The sequence below is a fragment of the Vanessa cardui genome, chromosome 23 (assembly GCF_905220365.1).
Source record: "Vanessa cardui chromosome 23, ilVanCard2.1, whole genome shotgun sequence".
NCBI lineage: Eukaryota > Metazoa > Arthropoda > Insecta > Lepidoptera > Nymphalidae > Vanessa > Vanessa cardui.
In genome coordinates, this window is record NC_061145.1 from 9,395,875 (window position 1) to 9,416,580 (window position 20,706).

A 20,706-nucleotide genomic window follows, 5' to 3' on the forward strand; every position below is an offset into this window, starting at 1 on the left:
TTCGTAATTTATTTTAAATTCCTTAAAAGGCTACAAACACTAAATACTGAATTTTAATTTTAATTGTTGGTTTCATACGTTTTTACATTATTCTATGTATTGATCAATCTATTGTAATCAATTATTTTACTAGGTATTACGAGTTCAAAAGGTTTTCATATACAGAAACTATGATTCCAATGCATTCGCTCTTGGATCGATATTGAAAAATGTGATATTTTTCTCAACGCAAACTGCTCAACAGTAATAATCATATACAAAAAAAATAATTAATAAAAGTATTTAAAATCTTTTATTTCATTTTTGTAAGTGGAAAAGGTAACTGAAATAAACATATATTCCCATTTTTATAGCCATAGCTTTATGTTAATAAAATTCAATAGTTGAATGAATTAACAAGCTACATATTTTTTTTAATAAATGTTATAAATAAGAAAGTTTTTATTTTTTTTTTATCTTAGAAGCAATTAAATAATAAATAAATAATTTTACAAAATAGTAATATAATTTTTATAACAGGTAAAGTTAATACATTATTTGTAAGAATCCCTATTCGAATATTGGTTTTACAGCAAGTCAACACACACTCAGTAATCACTAATCAGTATTGCTATTTGCTAATGTCAGTTATACAGTTTGAGCTATGAGTAATGTAGATGTACACAACAGTCAATAGGCATTGATTTCATTCATACAAAAAAGGATTTTGGATACTGTAATTTTGTGTACAATATTAATTATAAAATCGTGGAAAAATGTCTCAAGGCAAAATTGTGTTAATGGCTTGTGGTAGTTTTAGCCCTCCGACGTATATGCATTTACGAATGTTCGGTAAGTTATTGAAATATCAATTCATGTGTTTATTTAGATTAAGTATAGTAGAAATAATCTTGCCGTTTTTATAATTATTAAAATAATAACATTTTCGAATGTTTCTTTTCATAGGTGTCTCAAATTTTGTTCAAATATATTAGAATATATTTTCTGTGTTTGATGTTTTTCGTCATCCAAAATTCAAAATTAAAATATTTAATGTATATATTTTCAAAAAGGTTTATAGTGATACCTTATACATAATAATAGTTCTTATCAGTTTTTTTTTATGTATTATTTATGTGACTTATGATTGTATCATACTGTTTACTTACACTAATTGTAAGTATGCCAACAAAACAATATATAATATATTAAATAAATAATTCGAATATTAATGTTTTATAACTGCTGTATGCTTGTTTATTAAAAAAAAACCATAAATACTACTATTGAGTAAGTCTTTAAGTGTTGTGTAATAATATTGAATGAGTGAATGAATTTAGTTAAAACAATAGAGTATAATATATTGTTTTTTTTTTTACAGAAATAGCAAGAGATTATATGCAATCTTTGGGTATGGGCACTGTTGTAGGAGGTATTGTGTCACCAGTACATGATGCTTATGGAAAGAAAGATCTTGTTGCTGCACATCATAGGTGAGACTTCAATGGGTTATGGGCTCCACCATAATAATAAAATCAATAGACTATTACATGATATTACAGCTCCATTTTTTTATAATCACAGGCCACAAAATGAATGTAGAGAAATTACAAAATTACATGAAAATTGGCAATGTGTCTTGTCTCTAGGATCAATCTATTATTCTGGCATTTTATTGTTCAGTTATGATTTTATTTGAGAGTAAAAGAGTGCGACTAAAAATAAGCAACATAATATCACCATAAAAAATGTGTATTTGTTAATACTATTTTTTTCATTATTAGGATATCAATGCTCAAGTTAGCTTTGAGATCGTCGGGTTGGATCAAGATATCTGAATGGGAGACACAGCAGTCTGGGTGGACGAGAACTAAACTGTCATTACAATATCATCAGGTACAAATTTTATTTAAATAATTATTTTTCTAATAAATTATTTTGTAATGTTTGTTCGATGATGATATATGGCCTCCATAGTTTTCTTAAATCATTTTGAGAAAATGTTGAATTCTTTCTTAATAACAAAAGAAAAATCAAAATGATCATCTAAAAAATTAAATAATTTGTCTTTTTTTTGCTGTCTGTACTCTACATTATTACTTACTTACTACTTACATACTTCTTCTGTCTTTTTGCTTCAGTATTTTGTCATATGGAATACATATATTAGTGTTTTGTAGCTGAATAATTAATTGATATCATAATTTCCAATCTAGTCTACTATTCACACTACTTTTATTATCTTACCACCTGTATAGGCAATAAGTTATTATTGTTCTATTACATACATAACAAGAAAATAATCTGAATCTGTGTGCATATTATGAAGGAATTCATTAGTGTGAGTGAGTGACACTCATGCTTACAAGATGTTTTAGTGTGTGAGATGAATAATGTAAGAACAGTAAAGTAACAGCTTGTAAATTTCACCAAGCTGGTCTAATGGCCTCCTCTCCCATTAAGGAGAGGCCTTGGAACATATTCCACCACACTGTTCCAATGTGGGTTTGTGGAATGCACATGTGGCAGAATTTCAATGAAATTAGACACATGCAGGTTTCCTCAATGTTTTCCGTCACCGCCGAGCAGGAGATGAATTATAAACACAAATTAAGCACATATATAGTATATAGTGGTGCTTGCCTGGGTTTGAACACGAAATCATCGGTTAAGATGCACGTGTTCTTGCCACTGGGCCATCTCGGCTTTATGGCCATCTCGGCTTTATATCAGAAACTAAAAAAAAATACAAATTAGACTATAATGATGTTAATGTGCGCCTATAATATATGTGTAACCATGTTAATGTGTGAGTAAGTATGTATGTGTTTGTTTATTTTCGTTTATTCTCAGCTGTCTGAGATAAAATAATAATTAACATTGTCTTAATTAAACATTGAATATATATCAGCATATCGTAAAGCAATTCATGTATATACATAAGTCCAAGGTTATTTGATGATATATTCGTATAATGTGTAGTTATTTAATATCGCATATTAGTGCAAAAACGTCACACTAACCAATTACTAAGATAACTGAAGGTTGCAGTTTCCAATCCAGGCAAGCACCAATGATATATTATTTGTTGTTTTTCTGTTTATAATTTCATTCTGTCTCAGTGTTGAATCAAAACAACAAAAGGATATATTTGTAGTATGGAAATTATCGACACTTAATTCCAAACCAATACTTGGTGGTAGGGCTTTGTGCAAGCCCGTCTGGGTAGGTACCACCCACTCATCAGTTATTCTACCGCCAAATAACAGTACGCAGTATTGTTGTTTTCCGGTTTGAAGGTTGAGTGAGCCAGTGTAACTACAGGCACAAGGGACATAACATCTTAGTTCCCAAGGTTGGTGGCACATTGACGTTGTGAGGAATAGTTAATATTTCTTACAGCGTCATTGTGTATGGATGATGGTGACCACTTACCATGGTGGCCTATATGTTCGTCCGCCGACTTATACAATAAAAAAAAGACCAAATCACACTGGAATAGTGTTGTGTTGCTTCAAACCATTTCCTTATAAAGAGAGGAAGCTTAGTCCAGCTGAGGCAATTATAAGTTCGGCTTAAAGAATATGTATTCAAAGATTAGATTTATAAAGATTTGTCCCCGCGAAAGAATGCTTTACATAAAAACAGCCTGTGTTATTGCAGGCATTTAGGATTCCATAGTTCACAGTGTATGGAAGTAGTTTTACGCTAACTTAGGTTATAAAAGATATTCCTGTAATTGCACTCTATTTCAACCACAATTGAAGGAAAGCCGATTGAATAAGATTTGTCAGCAAATTGAGGGGATATCGAGAAGGTCGAGAGCCTTATTAATCTGTGATATTAATTATGGATTTGCGAAAAATAGGCGATTTGAACGTCGTCAAAATTGTGATCGAAATTTTGGAAATAAAATTAAATTGTATGCAAGTAGTTACGTGTAACAATGTTGCATTGTAAATAAAGATATATTAATGAAAAACGATGAGCTGAGATGGTCCAGTGGTTAGAACGCGTGCATCTTAACCGATGATTGCGGGTTCAAACCCAGGCAAGCACCACTACATATATGTGCTTAATTTGTGTTTATAAATCATCTCGTGCTCGGCGGTGAAGGAAAACATCGTGAGGAAACCGGCATGTGTCTAATTTCATCGAAATTCTGCCACATGTGCATTCCACCAACCCGCATTGGAACAGCGTGGTGGAATACGTTCCAAACCTTCTCCTTAATGGAAGAGGAGGCGTTATCCCAGCAGTGGGAAATTTACAGGCTGTTAATCATAAACTCTTAGCAATGCCAAAGCAACTCGAAGCTGAGTTATTAGCAAATCACATGAAATACGTAAATCGTATTTTTTTTTTCTTTCTTTTGAAATAGGAATATACGTATAGATGTTGCAACATAATATAGCGTTGCATTTGTGAGCCTTGTAATCGATAAACATCGCCAAGGACAGCCTCGAAGGCCAATGGTAAATATAGCCAAGCCAATCGATCTGTTTCATATCTAGAAATACATTTCACAAAGTCACAGTCACGACTGTAATTGATTTCATGGTGAGCGATGTAACGTCTGGATGTGATGTTGCCAATTTTGTATGTTCTCCAAAACCGCACTGATACCTGATGGAGTAATTTATATTTATGTCCGTAAAGTAAAAAAATAGTAACAGCCTGTAAATTTCCCATTGCTTGGATAAGTCCTCCTCTTATTAGTGAAAGGGCTTGAAGAGAGGGGTGGAATGCCCAGTGGCAGAATTTCGATGAAATTAGACACATGCAGGTTTCCTCAGGATATTTTCCTTCACCGTCGAGCATGAGATGAATTATAAACACAAATTAAGCATATATATGTAGTGGTGCTTGCCTGGGTTTGAACCCGCAATCATCGGTTAAGAGCCACGCGTTCTAACCACTGGGCCATCTCCGCTCCGTAGTCCGCTTTATGTCCGCGGTTGATCTATTTTTTTCTAAGCAGAGGCGAGGCTTTTTGTCAACAATGAGATCTTCAAATGTCATAAACGTTTAACGTACTCGCTAAGTTTTATCGTTCTATATTGCCCTTGGCGACTCATAATAAGTAATGAAGTTCAGATTATATATTATTTAAATAATACAGTTAAAATACATTATTTGTAAATATAATCCGTACTGGTTATAAATAATAAATAAGGTTTTAATCCATTAATATCATGATTTCTTTTCTCTTGGACTATAATTGTTGGTTTTTAACGGAAAATGTCGCACTTAAATGGACATATGTCTTCGTTTCAAAATATTCTTTTTTTTATGGTATAGGTTGGCGGACGAGCATATGGGCACCTGATGGTAAGTGCTCACCATCACCCACAGACAATGACGCTGCAAGAAATGTTAACTATTCCTTACATCGTCAATGTGCCACCAACCTTGGGGACTAAGATGTTATGTCCCTTGTGCCTGTAGTTACACTGGCTCACTCACCCTTCAAACCGGAACACAACAATACTGAGTACTGTTATTTGGCGGTAGAATAACTGATGAGTGGGTGGTACCTACCCAGACGGGCTTGCACAAAGCCCTACCATCAATGATAACTTTGCAGAATGGATGTATTCTTTATTTTGACACACTTTTCTGATATATTTTTCTAATAGTAAGATAAAGTTTATAGAGGACACAGCTTAATGAGACCATATACTGTTGGTTGAGTGTTCTGTTAGACTGCTAAAGTTATTATATATAATTCATATTTTTAATCAATGTTATTCAATTCAATTCTTAGTTTAATGGCTTTTAGTTGTAATCTCTGGAACGGCTGGGCCGATTTCGACGAGACATTCACTGGCAGATAACTTATTTAATAGGGAGTAATTTAGGCTAGAATAACATATATATTTTTTTGTTAATTTCAAACACGTACAAGTGAAATGCGAAACTAAATTGGACTAAATATTATTAATTCCAGGACACAATAAACTGTCACATGTCACCGTTAAATATAAACACGGAGTCGCCATCTTGGCTTCCGGACGACGTGTTAAACGTGAACAGTATCGACGAGCAGAATAATATGAACGAGAAACTGAATGGTAATGTCGGCGAGGGGGTCACCGTTAAGTTACTCTGTGGCGCCGACCTACTGGAGTCCTTCGCTAAACCCGGTCTGTGGTCGGATGAAGATGTAAGTAATTAATGCCAATATATTATCTGTGGTAATATAAATACCCAAGTAATGTAGGTTGTCTGTTTTTTGCGCGAATTTAGTGTTGTAAGGCTTGATTAGTATGTAATACTTAACATTAAATCGACAACAATTTATACTACGCTAACTCAAATTGTAGTGAAAATCGATTTCTTATGCCAAGTTGCTTAAAATATGTTATTTTATATAAATGTATGTATTATAAAATCGTGAAGAAATATACAAAATTAATGAAGTTACAAATTATTACAGTCACTGAGGCAATTTTTGAAATCAAACGATTTGAAACACGCTAACAATTTTATTAGCGGAGTGCGCAAGCTCTCAAGTAAGCGTAGTATAAATTGATGGCATCGAAATATCATACGAATTATTACCATCAATATTTTACAGACGTGTACCTGTCACTTTGTATAATAATCATTATAATTTTTTTTCGTATGGCAACATAAAATTTGACAGATTGTGATACTCATCGTCATGGCGGGAAAATGCATTTGATAATTGATGTGTAATTTTATTGGATTCTATGTAAATGTTATTTTAAATACAATGATTATAAAATTATTCCAGTTGGAGACGATAGTAGGTCGTCACGGACTGGTCGTCGTAACAAGGGCCGGAAGTGATCCTGGGCGATTTATATACGAATCGGATATGCTTTACAAATATAGAGTAAGTAGTCAAGTTTCGGGAGCTTCAATTAGACTTTTTAAAATTTATTACTATTTTTAGAACCAGAAGTAGGAAGTAGGTTAACCTCTAAAACAATTATCTTTAATTTAAAATAACGATCAATTTACCACAATAGAAAAACATTTAGTCTACAACACAAATAACCACGTAATAATTATATTCGCGATCTCAATCTGTCAACTACGAATCTCCCGCCTTTTTTTTTTAAAAAAAAAGGGAAGTTGTGTGACTTGACGCAGATGTTGCTTGTTTATTCCAACAATATTTATTTTAAAAATTAAATTGAATTTAAACAGAAATTAAAACTTACTTATAAAACGAATACATGTGACAGAATTGGATGCCAATCATGTAATTTTTTGTTACGCTTAAAACTATACAATGTAATATTTTTTTTTTATGGTATAGGTTGGCGGACGAGCATATGGGCCACCTGATGGTAAGTGGTCACCATCACCCATAGACAATGACGCTGTAAGAAATATTAACTATTCCTTACATCGTCAATGTGCCACCAACCTTGGGGACTAAGATGTTATGTCCCTTGTGCCTGTAGTTGCACTGGCTCACTCACCCTTCAAACCGGAACACAACAATACTGAGTACTGTTATTTGGCGGTAGAATAACTGATGAGTGGGTGGTACCTACCCAGACGGGCTTGCACTTCCTATCACCAAGTCAAGAGTATTTAAGGTATCAGCAAGTTACTTGTCAGACTTTCCATAGTCGGCAGAAACGGTGTACTGCGCAAGATAACTAAGTTTATTTTATTTTAGTTGCCCCCTGTTTCACCCATTAGCGTTTTTATTCCCGTACCTTACCTTATCTTACCTTCTTCATTCAGCACTTGTTGACTTCCAAGCAGGATATATTGATTTAATTAATTGTAATTAACTAACTTGACTTTGTATTTTTTTAATGTTGAAAAAGAGTAACTGCTGAGTTTCTTGCCGGTTCTTCTCGATAGAATCTACTTTACGAACCGGTGGTAGCTTCACTTAATTGTAAAATGACGATTCAAAAGTTTTAAAAGCCTACTTGAATAAAGTTTATTTTGATTTGATTTGATATAACACTTTTAAACCATCAGATGTCTTATCTGCTTATTATCCTGCTTCTGATTTGTATTAGATATATCAGTACTTGATTGGTTTATAGGATTGGGCGATATCCAAATTTTGTGACATCTGTTGTGTCTTTCATTGTCCTGTCTCTGTTTAACTTAACATTGTGCGATATGTGAGAAAGAGACGAAACTAGGGATATCGGAATCGGTTTAACATTCGCTTCATCTCTTTCTCCAAATGGGTTACTGTAAAGTTAAAGAGAGATAGGGCGAATATTACAGTTATGTACTTTGGATGCTTTGACGTATCAGAACAATAATCATAGTTCTACAATAGGCTATTTGCCTGGTTTTTAAAATCTATTTTATATTATTTAGTAGAAGTTAAGGAACCCAATAAAGTTGTGTTTTTTTTATTTCTAGTACATATTTGCCGAAAAATATCATATTAAAAATTCCATGTTTAAATAGCGCGCAAAAACGCTACTTGGACAATATGGCGCTGCAATGAGGTCGGTGACGTCACTTTCCTGTATTTTAATCTGTGGTACATATAGTAGAAAAGCAAACTTTCTTGTAGAAAGTGACTTCATCGTAAGCCCGACCAATCAGGAGCGTTTTGTGTCACGTGAGAAACGTTTGAAAATTTGCATTTTCATTTATGGATTTTTGAATAAATTAAGTATTATTTTCAACTTTCGTTAGTAAATAAACATTTTTAAACTCATAATATACACTGATTACAATAATTCACAATTTATTTTTCTCATTGTCAAATAGCCTATTTGATTTTAGAAGACTTATAACTAATACATATATGTGTACTACGTATTCGTTTTATATTGAAACTAGTAGCCGCTCGCGTTTTAGGGTGTCGATTGTCATGTGTCAGGCAAAAAAGCCTATGTTTTGTCTTGGAGTTCGAGTTTGCTTCCAAAGTCGGTTCAGCGGTTTGGTCGTGAAAGACCGACATACAGACAGAATGACGGATTCATCGGCCGAGCGGCGGGTGCTTCAGAAAGGACCATCCTAGAGCACAGCCTCATGACATCTATATATAAACGCTGTAACTAATCCCTACCTAAAGTATTAATATATAATTTTACGTTTTTATTTTAAATTGCGTTTTGGCTCGTGATTTCGTCTAGATGGTTTGGACCCAATATACGTTATGTATGCGTAATAACGATCACATGCTCAATCGACTATAGCGGAGTCAAATAAAACTAGGTTAATCATTTAAATACGTGTTATAATAATAATTTGTTTAATTAAAAAAAATAATAAATAATCAGATGTATGAGATTCCGGTCCCATTTCCTTTAGCACCTCTTACGAGTAGCTGAAGGATGTCGCTCCAACCCATCATTTTATATTTAACTAATTTTGAAAAATATAAAAGTGGGGGGGAGGTTGAATTGGCCCCGCGCCCGCCATCAACAGTAGATTCCAACCATTGATCGGCGAACCTTCCTCGAACATGGGACGTGCACTTTTATAGTGCGCACACACTTTGTAAAATAATATACGTATAAAGTGGAACTAAAGTCCAACAGGTATCATAGACGTAGCTGAGGTGTATAGAAGACTCATAGTCTTACTAATAAACTAAACCGTGGTTCGGTAGTTTGCACAGTCGTAACTGCGGTGTATAAAATATTATTGTCTTATTAATAAACTAGACCGTAGTCCAGCAGATATCACAGCCGTAGCTGAGGTGTATAGGAGACTCATAGTCTTACTAATAAACTAAACCGTGGTTCGGTAGTTTTCACAGTCGTAACTGCGGTGTATAAAGAGTAGCCAATGCCACAAAAATAATAATCAATGTGAGGATCAAAGTCTCATAAATAGTAAACCAGTTATCGCTGAGGAAAACTGTAGCCATGGGTTCAACCCTGGATTATCACAGCATCAAATCACTGTCTCTCATACCAGTTCAAGCGCACTGTCAGGCGGCCTAATGTAAGGAATACGTATTTCGTTCAAATATCCACTAACGCAGAGTGTTGTTATATCGTATATATATAATACGTAATAATTCCAAACATAGTGGAATAAAATTCGATGAAACTCATAGATTACCGCGTAGGAATCATACGAGTGAATATAACACAATTTGTTATATTTTCTACCGTAGTAGATTATAAAGTATGAATATACATCATAACCGTATAGTTGTGTGATCGTTATCGCCGTACTCTCTTATAACTAAAACTTAAAACTAAGACTTATATCTAAACCGTACGTTTCCTTAACTAGCTTATAAACCTATTATACGCTTCACATATTTCGTTTTACTTAAACCTAAAGTGGATATGAAACTTAACTTCAACCTACAACAGGCACACACCCGATACTAGTTTACCCAAACCAGCACAAAGCACAGATCATTAATTGCATGTGATAATCAATTTCAATGTGATATGCAGACTTATAACTAAATTAGGTGTCCTACTTCATGTCTCGTATGATATTCTTAACACTAAACTAAAGGGGCGTCCCTAAAAGGACGAACATTTTGCTACAAACGACACTTCTCGTATAAAACGATTAGTGCGCCATGATTGTGTATATAGTTATTGCAGCCTGGATGAAATCCATTATTTGAGCCCGTCACTGCATGAACGTATCACTTCAGCTTATTACAGCCTCCGCAACGCCCTGCAGCATTCGGTCGTGATACTGGTACTACCGATTGATGAAAGACATCAACAACGCCATCGTAACGTCAACCAGCCATAGCTCAGTACCACATAGTACATACACTACTCTAGCAACCCAGTAAGACAGAGTGAGGGATATTACCATATCGTTATACAGTAACCTCGAACCCCGAAACCATCTCACATAGGCAGCCTCCTCGGCAACAGAAGGGGGGACACTACCGTATCGCCGAAGACGTTATACAGTAACCTCAAACCCCGCAACTGTATCACCGAAGCAAATTCAAGACGACATCGCCACGAGGGACACTAATGCAGCGATCAAGCCGCACAGCCTCAAACCAAGCGTCGAATCATCAAGAATCCACCAGAGTATATGCAGTACAGTATTCGTGCGCGATCATTATGCATGTGCACAATACAAATATATTATAAAGGTTTTGTTATTAAACAATAATAATCTTAAAACAAATAGATCATCGTCTTTGTGATCGTACCAATAAGTATGCTTTTATGCATATGTCTGATAATATTTTTATTTATTTATTTTATTTAAAATACTTTATTGCACAACACATTACACGACAATGGGTAATAGAGAGACAAAAAAACAACAAATGGTGCGCAAAGGCGGTCTTATCGCTTATAGCGATCTCTCACAGACAACCTTTGGTGACAGGAACTTAAGACGAGAGAACAGGTAAGTGCAAATAGAATTAATAGTTAAGAGATAATAACTATAATTTAAGTAGACTAATATTGCAGTATAATAATAAACTACACACAACTACATCCAAATAGTACACATATAATAATATAATATACATATAATATATATCAATATATATACATAATTATAAACTACATATTATTTCATACTTACATACATTCTTGGGATATGGACAGATAATAGTTTTTCAAGCGATGTTTAAAGATGGACAAGGATTTCGATTGCCGAATATCGTTGGGTAGTGCATTCCAAAGTTTGACGGTTTTCACAGTAAAAGAGCTACTGTAAGTTTGTGTCCGGCTGCAGGGCGTTACAAGCTTATTATCGTTACTAGAACGCAGGTTGAGTATACTGTCACACCCAAGAAATTTGAAGCGTTCTTTCAGGTAAGGTGGTGTATGTTCAACATATAGCAAAGAGTAAAGAAGAGATAAGGCGTGCAAATTTCGTCGAAGCCTGATTGGCAGCCACTTTAACTGAGACCGATACTGCGAGACATGATCGAATTTACGTAGACCAAAGATAAATCTAATGGCTAAATTCTGCAGTCGTTCTAATTTGTTTAGAAGGTTCTCAGTTAAGTCAGTGTAGCAGGCGTCGGCATAATCTAATATTGGAAACAGGAACGAATTGGCTAAGTTGATCTTAGCCTTGATTGGCAGTAGATTTTTCCATCGCCTTAAAAAACCAATGATGGCATACATCTTACGGCTTATTTCTGCAACCTGAGGGACCCAGGAGAAGGAAGCATCCAGAATTAGCCCAAGATTTTTAGCCGTTTCTTGCAGTGGTAATATGTGGCCATCAAACATTATTGGAGGTAGATTTTTGTCTTTAATCCTCGACAGAAGCTTAACACTGCCAAAAACAGCTACCTGTGACTTCCTCGGATTCACTTGGAGCCCGTAAGATCTACACCATTCACAGATTTTTGCCAAATCATTATTCAACGTTGCAACAGCCTTGTCGATACCGTCCAAAGGAGCGGTAACATAAATTTGAAGATCATCAGCATATAGATGATAGGAGGAAGAGATAAGTGTGGAGAGAGTATTGATGAAGATAGAAAAGAGAAGGGGAGACAGTACACCACCTTGCGGGACACCAGAAGGAATATCTAAATAAGTCGAGATCTTACCATTCGCCTTTATGCATTGCTGTCTATTTAATAGGTAAGAGCGAAACCAATCTACAGCAGTAGGATCTATGTTTAGAGATCTTAGGATTGCCAAACATATATCGTAGTCAATACTATTAAAGGCGTTTGAAAAGTCTAGGAGAGCTAGAACAGTTACAGATTTATTATCAATTCCACAGCGTATATCGTCACATACTTTAGTGAGCGCAGTAACTGTACTATGGCCTTTTCTAAACCCAGATTGGAAAGGAGAGAGGATTTTGTTAATTGAGAGAAATTGGTTCAGTTGTAAATGAACAACACGCTCCAGCACCTTTGAGAGAAAAGGAAGAACAGATATGGGTCTAAAATGAGAAGGTAAAGAAGGATTGGGAACTTTAGGAATAGGGATCACTACAGCTTTGCGCCATAGAGATGGGAAAGTACCAGTTGATAAGGAATAGTTAAATATATGACATAAAGCAGGTAAAATGCTATTAAGGGTAAGGATAATCAGACTTCGACTTATTCCATCACAACCAATTGAGTCTGATTTGATGCTAAAGATGTGCTTCTTTAATTCGCCAATGGTGACAGAACTGAATTGGAAGGAAGGATTATAAGGGGTGGGCAGTGTATTGAGATAATTGATTGTATTAAGTTTGTCTTGTGCATTTATAGAGGAAGAAGAAATGAAATGTTTGTTAAGATCATTGAGATCGAAGTTAAAAGAAAAATTTTCCCGTTGACGCCCAATTCCCAATGATTTTAAAAACCGCCAAACTTTGGATGTATCGCTATTCTCAATAGCATTTGCAATAAAGTTACGCTGAGCATCACGGCAGAGCTTATTACAACGATTTCGCAGCTGTTTATATTTTTCCAGGTTACTGGTTGTCGCATTTCTTTTATATTTGGCCTTCGCAACATTGCGTTTGACCATGAGTGTTCTAATGTCCTGAGTTAGCCAAGGTGCTGGTAAATGCTTAAGCTTTATAGGTCTCAACGGAGCATGTTTATCTAATAAATCAGTTAACAAAGAATTAAAAATACTCATTTTTTCGTCAATTGAGCTGGCATTATAGATAGCAGTCCAGTCAATATTGTTCAAATCACTCATAAAATTGGTGTTATTGATCTTTTGGAAATTACGCCGCATCACTATTGTTGGTTTTGCCCGCGGAGGCCGAATTTTATAGGATAAATAAACTAAGTCATGGTAAGAAAAAGCTTCAGCGGGGAACTGACCATGAGTGTCAACATGATTAAGAGAGGAAACAATCATTAAGTCCAACAGCGAGGGAGAACAATTCGGAAAGAAATGAGTTGCATTCGTTGGGAGTACGTTAAGGTTGCAGCTATCAACTATATACAGTGTAAACTCTATATAACGACACTGAAGGGACTGTGCATTTTATGGCGTTATAAAGAGTGGTCGTTAAATGAAGAGAAGAAAAATCAGAATTCGAAAAAAAAGTTTATTTTAGTCTATTGTTAGTAGTTATGTTCAAAAAATATATATATCTTATTTGAACGCTATTGCGTATACTCTGATATTTTTGTCTGACGCCTTTTGCTGCACGACCAATTTTGTTGTATATTTTTAATTTTTTTATTTATATCTTATATAAAGGAAGTAATTTAGCTGCTTTCAGAACTTCTTTAACGCTTGGCGGAGGCTCAAGCTCATCCGTCTCATCTTCTTCATCTCTTTATTCTTGAACCTCAGTTTTTTCTCACTGAATCCAAAATTTCTATGTCCGTGAGTGAAGCCATTGTAAACAGGCAGTTGTCTACTTCGATTTAGGTTTGAAAATTTACCGTATTTCCTGCCATGTTGACCTGCTGAATCCACTCAGTTAATGGAAGGTCGTCGTCGCTATCAAACTCAAGTTCTGTTTCCACCTCATCAATCGTAGAATACATATGATAACGTTGTAATCCATGACTCATACTTATTAGGCATGGTCACAGTCTACACGTGCAAGCAATCCCAATTTGTAAACAAATTAACGAATTTCTTAGAAAGTTCCTAATGCGTGGTACCGACATTCGAGTTTATTGAGGGCTAGAATAATAAAGCGACAAAAGAACGTACACAGATGCGCAGTTTTTTCTAATTTTAGCAACTTAAAAGGAAAAAAATTAATTTTTATTTCTCAATTTTTGTCGTTATTGAGAGTGGGTGTGATGCTATGTAGAGTGTATCATTGTATGGAATACAAGCTTAACCAACTAAAACCAATTGATTTCGACGCTTTAGAGAGTTTGCCGTTAAATCGAGTGACGTTACATGGAGTTTACACTGTACTTTAAGCGTCGGGCACGTTGGTCATCCTTAAGTAGGCAGGTGTTGAAGTCGCCCATAATTATCGTGTGATCAACGGATGTACTAAATTGCTCTAATAAATTTTCAAAATCATTAAAATAATTAATATTGAGTGACGGACTGTAAAATACGCCCAGTAGTAGTTTGATATGTCCGAATAAGACCTCAATAAATATATGTTCCGATGACTCAGAGTATTGTGAAGGAGATTTATTTAAAATTGTAAAAGGGATGTGGCTGCGGAGATATATAGCTACACCACCGCCACCTTTACCTATGCGGTCATTCCGGATCAGGTGGTAGCCAGGCAAACAGTAAGAAGTTGAGGGTAAGCTTGGTTTCAAAAAAGATTCGGATACAAGAATGGCATGAATATTTTGACTATCGAAGGAAGACAGGAAATCAGAGTAATGTGAAGGAATACTCTGCGCATTTATATGCACTACATTAAAGTTTCTAGAAAAACCAGAGAGATTTGATTCTAAAAGAGAATTTAGAGGAAGAGAAGCACTATGAAAACTATCATCACTTGATAATACTGAGTCGCTATAGTAGGTACTATTATCATTCAAATCGCTTACGCTGTAAAGGTTTGAAATCATACTATTCATATAAATAAATAATTGATGTATATAAATATATATGTATTAATTAAAATAATATATATAATAGAAAAAATAATTATAATAATACTAAAATACCAAATAAATCAAACTACTAATATTAAGTTCTCGATAAGCTACTTCTCTACCCCGCCAGCAATATGTGAGTAAGAAATTACAAAAAAAAAAAGAAAAAGTAAAACAAATATACCTAATATTATTATGAACATTATCACATCACATCGGATATGAAATTAAGAAATAGAGAAGTAATAATAATTTAAGTAACATAATAAATAATTTTGTAAAGGCAACACAACGTAACCAATAAATCCTAATAGTAAATGTTATAAAAAGAAAGAAAAAAAAATAATAAAAGAATACTTAATAAAATAATGCTAAGTAGATATTATTAAAAAAAAAAAAAGAATGTTAAATAATGCAATGCTATATGACAAACTGCAATAGTCCAAAACCAATTACTAAACGCAAATCAAACGTCAGATTGATGACATTAACATTATACCTTCAGTTGTAAAATTATACCGACATGTTTACAAATACAAGTTAATACCAAACGGAATCCGAAATATAATTATAGTAATATGATCAAAGTAATGAAACTAAAATAGAATAACTAAACAACTTATGCTAATGAATAGTAAAAACAAATTGAAGGATCGAGGACGAAAACGCGGTCTAACAATACTATAGCTTACTTTTTAATGGTTCTCTTGCTTCGTATGGCCAGAGTTGAATTGGCAGATTTTGGATTTGAATCGGTGGAACTGGTTCCAGCAGCAGCTACAGCAGCAGAGTTAGTTGCCAAGGGAATGTCATTCGGTGTGCGATTGATTGCGTTGAGCTCTGCTGTTGTGACAATCCGGTGTCGTTTACCGTCTGACCCGGTAACGACAATAACACCATCCTTCGTCCAGCATTTAGAAACTCCGTACTTCTGTCTTGCTGCCATAAACAGATCATGCCTCTCTTTAGTAAGGAACTCCGACAGAGTCACACCAGTATTTTTAAGAGACGTTTTCGAGTACCAGATTTTATTTCGAAGCATTACGTCACGGAATTTTACAAGTATAGGTCGAGGCTTATCTCTGGAAGAGTGACCTAATCGCTGACAACGACTGAGCTTGTCTATCGTGAATTCTGGTACCTTAAGATGTCCTGACACAACATTTGACACTACCAATGGCAAATTCTCTTTTTTATCCTCGGAAACTCCATGCAAGAGAAGCATCTTCCTTCTGCTTCGCATCTCCAGCTGGTTGTATTGCTTCGATAGGAGTTCCACTTGCATCTGAAGACCTTCCAATGCAGACAGAACAAAGATTCTGAAGGCGTTAAATTGGGCTGCAATGTTGGAGTTTGGACTCGTAGCCGGGATAGGACTCTGAAGAGATTTTTGAAATTCAGCCATTCGTGTATTAAAGTGTTCGGTCAGGTCCTGAATTGAGTGTTTGATGGACTCCATAGTGCAGTTACTAATTTATAAATATATTTATAATATATATTTAAATATATGCTCAATGTTCTCGGTTTTAGTGGTTATATCAGTGCTATGGAGATTAGCTGGCAGGTAGGAAACAAACTTAGCACATTTCTACTTGTGAATTATTATTCATCCAATTTATATTAATAAAATTTATAAGAGCTCAAATAAAAACGTGTTGTCTTTTTTTTGACACCTACCCGAAAAAAAAAAAAATATTTATAGAGTTTTTAAAACGACCGCTTTACGAACTTGCGTCCGTCGATCGACACAGTTTTACATTGAAGAGTTTAGATTTTAATTGTTACAAGAACTTATGTTCGTCAATCATCACAGCAAACCTGTGATCGTACCAAAACAATGCTTGTATGCAATCTGTTTACTGACAATATTTATAGATTTCTTAGAACGACCGCTTTACGAACTTGCGTCCGTCGATCGACACAGTTTTACAAGAAGAGTTTAGATTTTAATTGTTACACGAACTTATGTTCGTCAATCATCACAGCAAACCTGTGATCGTACCAAAACAATGCTTGTATGCAAACTTGTTTACTGATAATATTTATAGATTTCTTAGAACGACCGCTTTACGAACTTGCGTCCGTCGATCGACACAGTTTTACATGAAGAGTTTAGATTTTAATTGTTACACGAACTTATGTTCGTCATTCATCACAGCAAACCTGTGATCGTACCAAAAGAATGTTTGTATGCAAACTTGTTTACTGATAATATTTATAGATTTCTTAGAACGACCGCTTTACGAACTTGCGTCCGTCGATCGACACAGTTTTACAAGAAGAGTAAACTCTTCAATATAGTATATTCCATAATTAATAGTCATTGAGGTAAACCTCTGACATCAGTATGTATCGCCCCGTACATACGTATTTGCAATTAAATATTTTCAATACGGCCACCATCAAACCGTTTTATATCATATTGATATCATTATTAAATTTTATATAATATATATGATGTCTCATTGAGAACATTCATTTATATGACGGCCTGCCATACCGTCATTTGTAATAATAATTTGTATTATTGCACGCGGCCGGTGCAGCGAGCGCGTCGCTCCGCGCGTTCAAATTGCACCGAGTCGCTGGGCATCATAGCCCCTATATATGCCTGGCGATGAGTATGACATTCGGCGCGGTCTAACGTTAAAATCAATACATGAAACATATTATTTATTACACGAACGTTATCCACAATAATGTATATTAAAAAAAAGTATGTTTATTATAATGCCATTCCTTTTTATCATCCTTATTTATTACATGTATATGTATTCAATTACTATGCAATGTAATCTCTATGTATGTTTTTATGTTTCCGTATATGTATTTATGTGTGTATGTATGTATGTATGCATGTTTTTAATATCTCCAAAACAACGCGACCAATTTTGATTACATTTTAATACGTGCTTTATATGGTTCACCGACGACTTATATTGAACCCGGATAGTTGCTCTACAACATACTTTAAAAAAAAAATGTATTAAATCAATCACATTCATTCTCATGTATATAGTATAGTCCGTTACAACGCGACATCAGAGTCGCCGAGGCCGTGCTCTCTCTGATCAAGCGCGGACCAGGATCCGCTGGATTGTAGTAATACGAATTACACATATACTGCTACATATTTTTATTATACATTATTTATTATAGACTATGCATATATTATTTTAAAATATTAAAAAAAAATGAATGATTTCCAGCGAAGATCTGCTGATGTTTAGTATAGAATATAAAACGCCAAAAATATAAAATGTAGAAAAAGGCACGGACATCTGCGAGCCTATGGATGTTTGTAAATTAAATAAAAAAAAAATGATTGACAGAGTTAATAATAATAATAATAATAATAATAAAGCCTTTATTTTCCGAACTTAAATCTAGCACTTCAACACAAAACAAACCATAAATTACAAAAAGTCTCACAGTTCGGTGTGCCTTTTGGCATAGGCCTCCTCCAACTCTTTCCACTGAATTCTGTCTGCCGCTATTCTCGTCCAGAGCGGACCAACCGTTGTTTTCAGGTCATCCTCCCATCTCTTCCTTTTCCGACCTCGGCTCCTAGTGCCATCCCTTGGGTACCAAATTGTCACCTGTTTACTCCATTTCTCCTTTTTGCACCGGAGCATATGTCCAGTCCACCTCCATTTGAGTTGATCGATACGTGCCAGGATATCGATCAGTTTAGTTTTTTCCCTAATTTCTATACTTCTTACTTTGTCCTTTCGTTTGAAACCCAGCATACTCCTTTCCATACTTCTCTGACATCTTGCGAGTTTATCTCTGTGGTGTTTCGTTAAAGCCCAGGTTTCGCAGCCGTAAGTAATGCAGGGTAAAATACAGGTATCAAATGTCTTTTTCTTGATTTTAATGCTCAGATCCTTGCTTTTCATTATTTCTTTCAGAGTCCAGTAGGTTTTCCATCCTGACGCAATTCTTTTGTCTATTTCTTTCGACATTTGGTCATTAGGTGATATAATCTGGCCTAGATATACGTATTCCTCTACATATTCGAGTTTCTGTTGGTTGACGGTTATGTTTACGGGCTTGTGGTTTGTCATCACTTTGGTTTTCCCGGAGTTCAGCTCTAGACCTAATTCTCTACTTCTTTCTGCAAGGGTTTGAATCATATGTTCCAGTAGTTTAGGGTCTTCTTCCAGTAGGACCAAGTCGTCTGCAAATCTCAAATTATTTAATCGCTTTCCGTTTATGTTTAGACCTAGATGTCCCCATTCCAACTTTCTAAACATATGTTCTAATGCTGCTGTGAACAGTTTCGGTGATAGTGGGTCTCCTTGCCTAACACCTTTGTTAATTGGAAAAGCTTCTCCTGTAGATTCCAGTTTTATGCGGGCTTTGCTTTTACTGTAAATATTTTTGATGATGTTAATGTAAGCATTTTGGATACCCTGCTCTTTTAGGCTTTGCCATACAACTTCATGCCTGAGACTGTCGAAAGCTTTGGCGTAATCGATGAAAGCGATATAAATTGTTTTTTTGTATTCGTTGTATTTTTGTAGAAGCTGTTTAATTGTATGTATATGATCTATTGTACTAAAACTTTTTCTGAACCCCGCTTGTTCTACAGGCTGATTTTCGTCAAGTCTGATCGTTATTCTGTCTAGAATTATTTTGGCAAAAACCTTGTACACATTTGAAATAAGAGATATGGGTCTATAATTTCCGATATCATCTTTTGGACCTTTTTTGTAGATGAGTGTTATGTGTGATTCTGTCCATTGACTAGGGATGGTGCCGGTATATAGAATCTCGTTAAAGATCTTGGTTAGTATTGGACCTAGTTCTGTGATTGTCCCTCTCATAATTTCGTTAGTGATCCTATCTGGGCCGGGGGCTTTTTCCATTTTTTGACTTTTGATAGCTTTTTCCACTTCCGCCACTAATATTTCCGGTATATCTTCATCGTCTTCAACCGTGTGTTCATTTTTATGTTGACTGTCATGCATCTGTTCTTGTGGCTGCTCTGAATATAATAAGCGATAATAGTTCGTTGCTGTATTTTGAATTAAAGTCCGAGTACTGATTGGTAATCCTTTAACGCTTAATTTTGGTATCCATTCTTTTCCCATTTCACGAAGTTCCTTGAGAGCTTTTTTTGTGCCTCCTGTTCTATTTATATGATTCTCTATTGTTTTGTTTCTTCTGATTTTCCTATCTTTCCTCATATTTTCTCGAATGTATTTACTAAGCTTAGAGATTTCATTCTGGTTTTCTTCTTTGTTTCTTTCTGATATCAAGTTTTTCCTGTCTGCGATTAATTTTAACGTTATTTCACTTAG

The 20,706-nt window shown here is 34.9% G+C and overlaps 2 protein-coding genes across 4 annotated transcripts in view; one reads left to right on the forward strand and one right to left on the reverse strand.

The window, feature by feature from the left end:
- Window positions 1-628: 628 nt before the first annotated feature.
- LOC124539596 (nicotinamide/nicotinic acid mononucleotide adenylyltransferase 1) overlaps window positions 629-20,706 on the forward strand; it is a 30,698-nt gene continuing 10,620 nt past the window's right edge. For all 3 annotated transcript variants that reach the window (XM_047116891.1, XM_047116890.1, XM_047116892.1), the window contains exons 1-5: window positions 629-831; window positions 1,361-1,472; window positions 1,764-1,875; window positions 5,930-6,145; window positions 6,740-6,841. In XM_047116891.1, coding sequence (XP_046972847.1) covers window positions 756-831; window positions 1,361-1,472; window positions 1,764-1,875; window positions 5,930-6,145; window positions 6,740-6,841 — 618 coding nt within the window. In that variant the 5' untranslated portion in view covers window positions 629-755. The remainder of the gene's footprint in view (window positions 832-1,360; window positions 1,473-1,763; window positions 1,876-5,929; window positions 6,146-6,739; window positions 6,842-20,706) is intronic.
- Window positions 15,997-17,059, reverse strand: LOC124539597. The gene has a single exon (XM_047116893.1). The coding sequence runs from the start codon at window positions 16,857-16,859 to the stop codon at window positions 16,089-16,091; it is 771 nt and encodes a 256-aa protein (XP_046972849.1). The 5' UTR covers window positions 16,860-17,059; the 3' UTR covers window positions 15,997-16,088.